Source organism: Plecotus auritus (assembly GCF_963455305.1).
Source record: "Plecotus auritus genome assembly, chromosome: 9".
In the NCBI taxonomy this organism is placed as follows: Eukaryota; Metazoa; Chordata; class Mammalia; order Chiroptera; family Vespertilionidae; genus Plecotus; species Plecotus auritus.
This window is the reverse complement of record NC_137783.1, coordinates 74,760,641-74,772,863: the sequence shown is the minus strand read 5'-3', so window position 1 is coordinate 74,772,863 and position 12,223 is coordinate 74,760,641. Positions and strand designations below refer to the sequence as shown.

Sequence of the window (12,223 nt, the reverse complement as noted above, 5' to 3'; positions counted from 1 at the left end):
TATGTGGGTACTCTTCTCAGTTCTCATGCTCTCTGCTGGGGGTCCCAGCTTGGGAATTAGATCCCAGAGTTCTGAGTGGTAAGCCCCACACAGCTGAGATATCTCCGGAACTTCAGCTGCTGTCTGTGGGAACCCAACCAGCCCTTTCACACCTCTGCCCTTCCTACCAGTCTTCTCTATAGTCTTTCCATCCTTTGTTATCAGGGTTTTTTTCCAGCTAGTCTTCAGTTGATTATTCATGATGGTTTTTTGTATTTTAGTTGTAATTCCAGTTTGGTCCTGGGAGTGTGTCTGTTTAGCATTCACTCACCCCCTGCCATTTTTTAAAAACATATTTTATTGATTTTTCACAGAAAGGAAGGGAGAGGGATAGAGAGTCAAAAACATTGATGAGAGATAAACATCGATCAGCTGCCTCCTGCACATCCCCCACTGGGGATGTTCCTGCAACCAAGGTACATGCCCTTGACCAGAATCGAACCTGGGACCCTTCAGTCCGCAGGCCGACACTCTATCCACTGAGCCAAACCAGTTAGGGCTCCACTGCCATTTTTAATCTCAATCTAGCCATTTTAAAATTAAGACTGTTGCCTCCCTGTGGTCATTAACCGTAAACTAATCTCAGCCTTTCATCAATCCGTATCAATTTCCCACTTTGAAAGACTCACCTTAAACCAACTGAGCCCTTATCCCAATTCCTGAAGATATAACTTACCCAAATATTTGCCTTTTGAATTATTACCAAGACTCTGTCAAGTTGATGTTCTTCCTTGCTATAGGTTTAATAACTCAGCTTTGTTTGATAAACAGGTTTCTGTGGTGATCTTTGTGGGGAGTAAAGCATTGATAGTCATATCTTTTTAAATATAAATGTAAATATTTATAGATAAGATAATTTCTGAGATCTGCTCCAAAATTAATTTTTTAAAATCAGAAAGTAGATGGGGTAGGAAAACTTATCATAAAGTTTTGAAGATGGGAGTTCATTATAATATTCTGTCTGCTTTTGTATGTTTTAAATTCTTTATGATAATAAAAAAGTTCTTTTTCTTCTTCTAGTCCTTAAGAGGAATGTTCATGAAGATCACATTAAAGTTACACTATCTGACCATGACTAGCAGACTCATACCTGAGAGCATCTAGGCAAAAGTAACTTAAGTTATACTGAATTTTGCTCCTGATGGAAAGCAGGAAAGAGCAGACTGGTTATAGATTTGAGAGAAATAATTATTTTTACTGCCCTCTTTCAACACCCCTAATTATATAACTAATAGATGTAACCAACTCAAATTTTACATTTAAATATTGGTTAAAGGTGGTAGACAACATTTCCTGTGCTTTATTTATTCAGAGAGTGAAACTGTGCTATAGTCTTCTGACTTCTTAGTTGTGCTTAAAATGTGCTCCCTCCTGTATTCTGTTCTGGAAAAATGAAGCTTCTTATTATTTTGTTAGAACCTCACACCCTGAAATGGGCAGTTATTATGATTACATACACACACAGAGTGATGCTCAATTTGAGGTTTTGAATAGCTACTCATATAAGTTGACTTTTCTGTGCATTTGTATCGAGGTGGATCCAGCTCAGGTTGATGTCCTGGGAACCAGTGAGGCTCTCGCTTAAATCCTGAGGGAAGAGAAAAGAGAAGACAAGTGGAATCAGTCAATAGTAAGGAGTATTAGTAACCAATTTCATTCTTACTTCTGAGGGAATAGAGAGTGAGTCCTGTAGAATTCAGAAGAGAGAAAAATCATTCAGCCCTAACCAGTGTGGCTCAGTGGATAAAGTGTCAGCCTGCAGACTCAAGGGTCCCAGGTTCGATTCCAGTCAAGGGCATGTACCTTGGTTGCAGGCACATCCCCAGAAGGGGGTGTGCAGGAGGCAGCTGATTGATGTTTCTCTCCCATCAATGTTTCTAACTCTCTATCCCTCTCCCTTCCTCTCTGTGAAAAATCAATAAAATATATTTAAAAAAAAAGAAATCATTCACTCATTCATTCATTTATTCACTCATTCCGTTAACTTTTATTTGAGTTCCTTCTATGTTCCAGGCCTTGAATTAGGTCCTGAGAATTTAAGAATTAAAAAGAATAGTCCACCTACTATGGGTTGAAAGTGGCATTTTGTTATTGTAGCTTGTATCATATGTTGTTTCAAAGTAGTGTCCAAACTGGAAAGAAAAAGTAATAGATTAAAAATATAGGAGTCTATATCCAATATTTGGAAATAAAGGACACAGTGACATGAATTCTAATATGCTCTGTCATATTTTAGATTAAATAGAGGTCTATATATTATTAGAGGTCTATATATCATTACTCTATATCCTACTAACTTTCATAACCTTTTTATGTTTGCTTAAGAGACCTAAAAGGGCAAGGACCAGGGGAAAAGCTAGCCTAAGTCAGAAGACATTGTATATTTCTTTAGATGAATAAAATTCAAACAAGTAAGAGAAAGGGTACTACCCATCTTTTTATTACCTTACAATCCTATCTAATAAAAGAGTAATATGCAAATTGACCATCACTCCAACACACAAGATGGCTGCCCCCATGTGGTCAAAGATGGCCACCCCCATGTGGACACAAGATGGCAACCACAAGATGGCCGGCAGGGGAGGGCAGTTGTGGGTGATCAGGCCAGCAGGGGAGGGCAGTTGGGAGGGACCAGGCCTGCAGGGGAGGGCAGTTGGGGGAACCAGGCCAGCAGGGGAGAGCAGTTAGGGGCGACCAGGCTGGCAGGGGAGGGCAGTTGGGGGTGACCAGGCCTGCAGGGGAGGACAGTTATGGGCAACCACGCCTGCAGGGGAGGGCAGTTGGGGGCGACCAGGCTGGCAATGAAGGGCAGTTAGGGTTACTGGGCCAGCAGGGGAGGGCAATTGGGGGCAACCAGGCCTGCAGGAGAGGACAGTTTGGGGCGACCAGGCTGGCAAGGGAGGGCAGTTAGGGGTGACCAGGCCAGTAGGGAAGGGCAGTTAGGGGCAATCGGGCCGGCAGGGGAGCAGTTAGGCATCTATCAGGCTGGCAGGGGAGTGGTTAGGGGGTGATCAGGCTGGCAGGCAGAAGCGGTTAGGGGCAATCAGGCAGGCAGGCAGGCGAGCAGTTGGGAGCCAGCAGTACTGGGTTGTGAGAGGGATGTCCCATAATGGAGACAGTGCAGGCTGGGCTGAGGAACACCCCCACCCCATCATGCACAAATTTCATGCACCGGGCCTCTAGTAATATAATATTCAACTTGATAGTAAAGTGGGATAGGTATTCCAGCTAAGAACAGCTTCCCTCCCCAACCACTTCACAAAAGAAGTATGAGAGATTTCAGCATTAGAAGTTATCAGATTCTTGCCTCTCAAATGGCCACTATTTCTTTTGCTAACAGAAGGAAACAAAGGAAGAGAAAGTTACATTACCTGGGAAGGCAAGGGTTTGGGCTGTATTATATTCCTTAGATCATATCTTTCCTGGTTCCAGTTGCCTATCAGGGTACGATTTGAATAGGTATTCTCATTAGTGGTGCATCTCCATCCATACTGGAAAAACTTGGATATATCATTCCAATCTGTCCACACTTCAGCATGGCCATCTGCATTAATGAGGCTGCCATAATGTGGGTTTGTAAGGAAACAGGAGAGGAACTCTCTCTGGGAAAAGATGAGAAAAGAAAAGCTTCTTATAAAAATCAGAGAGCAAAAAAGGCATCCCCTTTTCACCCTTGGCCAAACGTAATATAAGCACACCTTACTAAGAGTCTAGGCTTTCCTTCCAATTTGATTGCTGTCATTCTGTTTCCTTTGCTCCAGTTCCACAAGTCCTTTGACCTATCCTCTCAATCAGCAGTAATGAATGACTATATAGATTAAATGCTCCCCTCAAAAATACAGAAAAACTTTAGTAACCCCAATACTATATACTAGCTAAATGTTCAGATAATTTTGAGATGTGGGAATTCAAGAACCAGGAGTATTTCCCTGGCCTGTGTGGCTCAGTTGGTTAGAGCATCGTACACCAAATGATGGTGGGTTCGAGTCCCAGTCAGGGCACATACCCAGGTTGTGCGGTGGATCACCAGTCGGGGTGCATGCAGGAGGCAAGTTATTAATGTTTCTCTTTCTCTCATTGATGTTTCTCTCTCTCTCTCCCTTCCTCTCTCTAAAAAAATAAAAGTATTGTTATAGTCAAAGAGAATAGGGAGAAGTGAGAACTGGAAAACTAGATAACACAACAAAGGATCAATAAATGATAGTTTCCTTCCTTCTAGGACCAATTCAAATGCAATTATTCTATATGCCTTCCCTTGTTAACTTATTTGTCTCTCAACGTACTTCATGTTCATATCTTTCTATATTTATAACTTCTACCATGTGTCAAGAGTTTTTAAAAAAAATTTTTTATTGATTTCAGAGAGGAAGGGAGAGGGAGAGAGAAATAGAAACATCAATGATTAGAGAGAAGCATTAATTGACTGCCTACTTCATGCTCCCCTCTGAGGATCAAACCTACAACCAGGGCATATGCCCTGACCGGGAATGGAACCATGATCTCCTGGTTCATAGGTCGACGCTCAACCACTGAGCACACCGGCGGGGCTCAAGAGTTCTTTAAGTAAACTTCCAATACCCTATACTGGACTATAAATCCCCGAGGACAGGATTTGTGTCTTATTTACTATCACACTCTCCTCTTCTGCCTGACTTCTCAATCAACAGTTCTTTGAACATACCAGATGACCAATATCTGAATTTCAAGTTATAAGAAATCAAAAGAAGCCTACCCATTTTTATTTTCGGCAAAAAGAAAAAATGAAAGTCTGGTCCCTTGGCTTAGGAACAAGACATTACCTTCCGTAAAGAAAAGTAATTTGATCCTGAGGAGCTTATGTTGTTTGTAGATTCTATAGGAGAGTGACAGAAAACCTTATTCTTCTGGTCCATGTTCTTTAAAAGAAGAGATGTCACCAAACCTGGCCCTCCCAGTCCTTAAGCAGAGAAAGAATGTAGATCACTTGATCACCATAACCAGGTCACCACTCACCCACCTTTCCACAGGTAGGGACAAAGCCAATACTGTCCTCTCACATGATGTGCCTTTGCAAAGATAGGTGCATGCACTGATGTCAACAAACAGCATAATGACTAAAGAATAGCTGGTACCACAATGTTCAACAGGCTTAGTATTCAGGCTGCAGACCAAGGTGATACTGTCCTGGGGCAGTAGGATAGGTATCATCATCCACTCAGTTTTCCATTCCTGGAACCCGGGGCTTATCTTTGACACCAATTTCTCTTTCAATCCCTTACATCACCCAATCATGAAGTCTTGTTGATTTTCTAATTAGCCCACTATCCTCTATCCCCACTGCCAAGTTACAATTCAGATCTCCCTATCAGCCCTGGACTCTATGACTGCAAAAGCCTCCTATTTGACCTCCATGCCATCAGTCTAGTTCTCCAATCCTTCTGTTTTGTTAATCCTCACCCGAGGATATTTTTCCACTGATTTTTAGAGAGAGTGGAAGAGAGAGGGAAAAACAGTGAGAAACATCGATGTGAGAGAAACACATCGATTGGTTGCCTCCTGAATGAGCAGCAACCAGGGCCCAGACCTGGGAGGAACCTGCAACCCATGTATGTGTCCTTGACTGGAATGGAACCGGGACCCTTCAGTCTGCAGGCTGATGCTCTATCCACTGAGCCAAACCAGCTAGGGCTTTCCAATCCTTCTTCACACAAAAAAGCAGGACTTTCGAAAATAAAAATTTAATTGTGTCCTCTTCCTATTTAAAATGTTTCGGTGTCTGGCCACCGTTTCAGAATAAGGTTCAGACTATTAAAATGGCTTATAACGTTCTGTATGACCTGGCCCCTGTTTAATTTTTCAGTGTCATCTATTATCTACTGTTCCTCCAACTACATTTTCAGCCAAACTCAACTATTCTGCTTCTCCATCATGCTTTTGCATATATTGCTCCTTCTGCCTCTTCACTCCTCTTGACTCGGGTAAAGTGTACTTTTCCACCGTAGCTTTCAACTCGTTTCAATGCCAGGGAATCTTTCACTTTCTCCCCCAAAATTTCAAGGTTTCCCTTCTGTGTGCTCCCACGGCACCCGGAATTACTCCACTCACAGCTAAATCAGAATTGCCTCTTTTGCTGTGCGTCCTTCACCAGACAACAAGCTCAGTGAAACCAGAAGCCACATCTTGCTAATCCATATTCGCACCTATCTAACCGCCCTCACAGTGGCACACAACAGGCATTCAATATTTCTTGAATGAATAAAAGGCAGGAGATGGAAGCACCTGGAGACATTCCGAGCAGTATAGACAATGGCCAGCAGCCATTTTGGATGAGACGAAGACTTCTAAAATCCTCTGTGGCAGGAACGAGCAGAACACAGACGATTTCAACCTCTCGTCGGCCCGAGTCCCGCCCCGCTTCCTTCACTCAGAACTCGCCTCACCCTCGGCCTCTCCCTCTGCGCTACCGACTGCTTGTGACCTCATGCTTGGGTGACGAAGTCGCTCAGGGCCACCCTCGGGCTCATAGGATTTTATTTCAGACTCACGAGGGAGTGGGCGGAGTATGGGGACGGCGTGGTAGGCGTCTCCCTTTTGCACTCATAGTTATTTTCATCCCTGGGTGTTGCTGTACTAGTTTGTCAAGGCCACCAAGCGCTATAACGTCATCAACTAGCGACGGGTGAGGCGCAGTCAACAGGCGACCCCGCGACGGAAGTGACGTAATGAGCGCCTCCGAGGACGCCAGCGAGAGAGCTAGTTGAGGCCATGGCCCTTCGGCGCCTCCTCTTGGTTGGGGAGGGGAATTTCTCCTTCGCCGCTGCTGTGAGTGAGACCCTGGACCCGAGCACTAGTCTAACCGCCACCTGCCTCCAGCGCCCCGCCGACTTAGCGGGGGACCTGGCGGCTCGGGAGAACCTGCGGCGCCTGCGGGAGCGAGGTAGCGAGGCCCCGCCCAGCGCAGCCCCGCCCAGCGGCGGCGCGGCCCAAAGTGGAAAGGGTGGGATTGGGCGTTCAAGAGAGGATTGCTCTTGAAAGTCCATTGGAGATTTACAGAAAGCCCGCTCTGTGCCTAGACCAGGGTTGTTTCGCACGGTTCAGGTTAGGGAAGGGTTTTCTATGCTTCCAGGTCTTAAGACATCCTCCTGTTCATATTTCGTGCCAGGTACAAAGATACGTTTTGGTGTGGACTGCACCCAGCTGGCAGATGCCTTTGAACTGCACGACAGGGAGTTTGACCGAATTTGTTTTAACTTTCCGCACTGTGGACGCAAAGCTGGAGTAGCTAGGAACAGGGAACTGCTTGCCAAGTTTTTCCAGAGGTGAGGAAAGGAGAGCACTCACAAGTAAAGATGTACATTACATACTGCACTGGAACATTTTAGTTTGGGAAATTAGGCTCACGTGTGTAAATTACTATGCTAGGTTTAGAGAGAATATAAAGCTCTATAAGAATACATAGTCTCATTGGAAAGGCAGACGTATAACCCTGAAGGCTAAATCAAAGTACAGATAGTGTGCCCTTGGGTGTCTAAAGGGCTGATCACCTATTTTTGATCATGCAAAATAATGGTAACCAGTGTAGTCTAAAGGTGAGGAGCATGGATTTAGGAGCCAAACTGCCTGGATTCAAATCCACGCCCACTACTTAATAGTTGTATGATTTTAGGTAAGCTTACTTAATCCTTTTTTGCTTCCTCATCTATAAACTGAGGATATTAATAGTAATTACTATTCTAGATAGCCTCATAACATTATTGGGACTTTACCACAGTACTTTACACCAGCAATTTTCAACCGGTGTCTGGAGGCAGGCACACTAATATACCAAAACATGTGGCACAATTGCAGGTCTCTGGGTCACAGATGCTAACAAACTTCACAGAGACAATATTTCAAGTAAGTATTTGAAGTATAGAACTTTAATAGGCAGGAGGGGAGTGAAAAGAACAACTTTCTCCACTGGGAACTGTGACACAGCTGCAAGAATTTTTAAAACATGCAATACCTGATTGTTTAGTCAGGGGCACTGACCTCTTTTCCCTTAGATTGTCAAATAAGAAAATGACAACAACCAAAACAACAGTAGCCATCCAGTGTGAATGAATCAAATTTATACCTATTTTTTTGTGTCAGATCAGCAAAAAATAAACTTTTATTTATTTATTTATTTTTTATATTTTATTGATATTTCACAGAGAGGAAGGGAGAGGGATAGAGAGCTAGAAACATCGATGAGAGAGAGACATCGATCAGCTGCCTCCTGCACACCCCCCACTGGGGATGTGCCCGCAACCAAGGTACATGCCCTTGACCGGAATCGAACCCGGGACCCTTCAGTCCACAGGCCGACGCTCTATCCACTGAGCCAAACCGGTTTTGGCAAAAAATAAACTTTTTTATGTGCTGCAGAATTTTAGTAGTTTATGTGTGCCATAAGATGAAACAGGTTGAACATTGCTGCTTTACACTACCAAAGCATGTGGCATAATTGGAGGTCTCTTTGGGTCATGGTTGTCAACAAATTTTTCAGAGAGGCAGTATTTTAAGTTAGTATTTGAAGTCTAGAATTTTAATAGGCAGGAGGGGAATGAAAAGAACAGCTTTCTCCACCAGGAAGAACAGCCTGACCAGTGAATCCTGTATAGGAGCTCTGCAGACATTGACTTCCTATAGCATGTAGGTGAACAATGCAAATACCAAGCTGGGTAACACTGTGGTCAGGCACTAGTGTCAGTTATGAGTTGAACATTGAATTTACATTCTATTTACTTCCAGCTATTTTCTTTGCATGTTTAAAGTCTAATAGACCTTTGCCAATGGGTGTGATTAGATTTTAATTATTTCACAGCCAAACCATGTATATATAACTAACTCCTGTGGTAATTGCTACTTGTTTCTGATAAATGGCTGGTATTCTCTCCCCTCCCCCCACCCCCATTAGCTGTGCAGATATTCTTGCAGAGGAAGGAGAAGTCCATGTGGCATTGTGTAGAGGACAAGGTGGGACTCCTGCTGATAATCCCACAAGAGAATGGCACAACAGTTGGCAAGTGGTTGCCATGGCAGCTCTAGGTGGATTCATTTTAAGTGATGTGCATCCCTTCAGCTGTGAGGCTGTGCCAGGGTACAAGTGCACTGGATATAGGTAAGTAATAACAGAGGTCTAAGTCTTTTCAGCTCTCTCACTAATTATTAAAAAAAACTCATAGGTAAACTTTTTTCTTGCCAATTTCCTGATTCAGTCTCAAACACTTACTTTCCTTAACAATAACAGACTTCATACTTGGTATCTATTTTGCCAGGAGTCAAGATAAGTCATTTCATGTAGAAGGTGCTTTGAACCATATCTTCACCCGGAGCTTACCCTTTAAAGGTCCGCAACCGAGAATCTTCAGGGTCAAATTGGGTGACCAGTGGTTTTCTTTTCTAGAACCAGAAGCGCTTGTAGGAAAGTTGAACAGGTAACTGGTATTTTATCAGAAATTACTTCTTTCTCTAACTGTATCCTGATTGGCTTGATGGCAACCATATATTGAATGGATGCTACACATACTGTTAATGATGTTGGTGCTCTGAATACTTGTCAGTCTGGCCTACATAAGCCTCTTTAGAACTAAAAATTTTCTGGTATATTGTATGGACAGTGGTTGTCAGAGTTCTGAAACACATGATATCTCTGTTTATCTTAAGGATAATTCTTCTCTATTTAGTTTCACTTTATATTCTAACTACATTATAATTATTTACTATTTTAAGTTTAAAAGGTTAATTTGTGTTTGTGCTTACACAGGGGTTTCCTAGAAGCATCTTCCTGTCATCCGATCAAAACCATAAATGAGAAACTGATTTCTGAACTGGGCAAAGCTTTCCCTCTAAAAAGGCTGAAGTGTTCTTTCCCTTTTCTGCCACCTGGAGAAACCAGTGTTCTCACTTCCTGGAACTGTGACATTCTATCAACTGTCTTTTGGATTAATCTCCTTGAGGATAACTCAAATTCTGAGTCCCTGACTGGTGGGACAACAGAAGACATGGAGGACTTTCTAGTGTCACTTTCAGAACTTAGCTTTCCTAAGAGCCCTGGAAGAGATGGTAAGAAAGAAGCTCCTGAAGGAATCTATGCCCAAGCCAAGATCTGGCTTAGACCTTCTCTCCTAGTTCATGTTCAGGCTGTCATCCAAGCACCAGACTTCCTCCCAGGATCTTTGTACATCCTCAATGGACCTGTCTTTCAGAAGTGCCACATCTTACCTTTCACAATGCCAGCATTTCACGAGACTTTATTTATCCTTGGGTTTAATAAAAATCCGAAGGATGACTGTCTTCAGTCACTACTGAACCACCTGAAGGGCATTCTAGATAGCCTTCTGACTCAGACATTGCTGGAGGGTTCTAAACTGAGCAATTCAGTAGAATTTGTCCTTCAACCAAATGGGAAAGATTATATGATTAATGTGAAGTCTCATAATTTTGGCCCAGATTGTGCCAAGGATCTGAGTATTGGGTCTGTTACCACATCTATTCCAAGCATTATACATGAAGAACAGTGTTTTGTGTTTGTGTCTATGAACTTGGACCTATTAGCCATGCTTGTCTGGGGTATCTCTGACTGGAGGATGTTGTGGACCTTTGATAAACGTTTTCTGAAGAATTTTGTCCCTGAGAAAATAGAACCCTTTAAAAGTTATTCCCTATATCCTCCAAGCTATGTGCATGATATAAGTTTTTGGTTAGATGAGAAAAAAGACTTTGATGAACTAGAGTTTCACACTGTGGCCCGAGCAGTGTCCCAAGACACTGTCATATCCATACAATTTCTTAGTCGTTTTCAGCATCCCAAGACTAAACAGGTCAGTCTCTGCTATAGAATGACCTACCAGACCTGTGACAAAGCCCTTACCCAGCAGCAGGTAGCATCAATGCAATCCCAGTTTAGGAAAGAGATTCAACGACTGCATGTGACACCTCGGTAGTTTAGTAAATTCATTTTCGCAGCATGATCCTAATGAGTATGAGATGAAAAAAACCATTTGTAACTGGGAGTCCTCTCGACTATTTTTTTTGTAAAATCTTTTACCTTGTGACTGTTGACTCTAAAGATACCTTATGACTCAATCACTTAAACTTATAGACTATAATGTGATTGGAGACCTTTGGAGTTGTGCAGTATTTTGATCCTGAGTAATGACTAGGAAAATAAACAAATAAAACATCATCAGGTACTTTAGATGCTCTATTGCTAAAGAGGCAATAGAACTTGAATGTCTCATCAAATATATATAAACTAGAGGCCCGTGCACTGGTGGGGTCCCTCGGCCTGGCCTGTGCTCTCTTGCAATCCAGGACCCCTCAGGGATGTCAGATTGCCTGTTTTGGCCCGATCCCCGCAGGCCAGGCTGAGGGACCCCACTGGTGCATGAATCCATGCACCGGGCCTCTAGTATGCATATAAGATCTTTGGTTAATCTCTTCCCACCCTCCCCTCTTCCCCTTCCTGTTGAGATTCAACAGTCTGTTCTGTTTCCATGCCTGTACGTTGAGCATATGCCCCCTGGTGGTCAATGCGCATCATAGCGAACGATCGCATAAACGTTTATATATATAGATATATATTTTTCCACTGTCAATTCCTCTTCCTTTAACTCTATTATATCATCTCACTAAATCTATGTACAAGAGTGCTTTTTAGTCGGACCAACATTTATTAGCTTGGGTAAGTTGCAAGTGCTCCATTGGTACCATCATCATCATCATTTTTAATCAGTGGTTGACTACTGTTAAAGTCATGGAACTAATAGGTATCAGATTTAGAGTTTATATTTGGATCTGAATCTACAGCCCAAGTTCTTTCTGCCACTTTGTTACTTTACTTCCCTTTCCCTGGTCTTCAGCAATAGTCTCTCAACTATAATTAACTCTAAAGTTTGTCCCCGCTCCTAGATGTGGGGGCCTTCTATTGTAAGCATCTCTAAGGGACACTGGGAGATTGGTTCAGCCCAGGACTCTGAAGAATGTGAATTAATATATGTTCCTATTAATTAATAGTTAGGTTCCACTAATTGGAATTATATTGTGAACTTTATGAAGGAAATAACTGTGCTATTTATTCTTGTATTTGGAGAAGAGCATATATAGGAAGGCAAGAATAGAAGCAAAGAAACAAATTTGGAGGTTATTATGATAATGCACACAAGAGATAATGGTGACC

At 42.7% G+C, this 12,223-nt stretch overlaps 2 protein-coding genes across 6 annotated transcripts; one reads left to right on the top strand and one right to left on the bottom strand.

Moving 5' to 3' along the window:
* Window positions 1-325: 325 nt before the first annotated feature.
* On the bottom strand, window positions 326-6,682 carry CFAP68 (cilia and flagella associated protein 68). 3 transcript variants are annotated; one of them, XM_080641127.1, is made up of 5 exons: window positions 6,298-6,676; window positions 4,839-4,975; window positions 3,411-3,641; window positions 2,105-2,171; window positions 326-1,627 (listed from the first exon to the last, which is right to left on the bottom strand). In XM_080641127.1, the coding sequence occupies exons 1-5, from the start codon at window positions 6,305-6,307 to the stop codon at window positions 1,452-1,454; spliced, it is 621 nt and encodes a 206-aa protein (XP_080497253.1). In that variant the 5' UTR covers window positions 6,308-6,676; the 3' UTR covers window positions 326-1,451. The 3 variants fall into 3 exon arrangements, with proteins under 3 accessions (XP_080497253.1, XP_080497254.1, XP_080497255.1); XM_080641128.1 differs by having other exon boundaries at window positions 4,839-4,891; window positions 6,298-6,597; XM_080641129.1 differs by lacking the exon at window positions 4,839-4,975 and having other exon boundaries at window positions 6,298-6,682.
* A 22-nt stretch (window positions 6,683-6,704) lies between these two features.
* On the top strand, window positions 6,705-11,624 carry FDXACB1 (ferredoxin-fold anticodon binding domain containing 1). 3 transcript variants are annotated; one of them, XM_080641125.1, is made up of 6 exons: window positions 6,705-6,955; window positions 7,181-7,337; window positions 8,960-9,163; window positions 9,321-9,479; window positions 9,809-11,305; window positions 11,417-11,624. In XM_080641125.1, the coding sequence occupies exons 1-5, from the start codon at window positions 6,784-6,786 to the stop codon at window positions 10,986-10,988; spliced, it is 1,872 nt and encodes a 623-aa protein (XP_080497251.1). In that variant the 5' UTR covers window positions 6,705-6,783; the 3' UTR covers window positions 10,989-11,305; window positions 11,417-11,624. The 3 variants fall into 3 exon arrangements, with proteins under 3 accessions (XP_080497251.1, XP_080497250.1, XP_080497252.1); XM_080641124.1 differs by having other exon boundaries at window positions 9,809-11,309; window positions 11,417-11,621; XM_080641126.1 differs by lacking the exons at window positions 9,321-9,479; window positions 11,417-11,624 and having other exon boundaries at window positions 6,753-6,955; window positions 9,809-11,208.
* The last annotated feature ends 599 nt before the right edge of the window (window positions 11,625-12,223 follow it).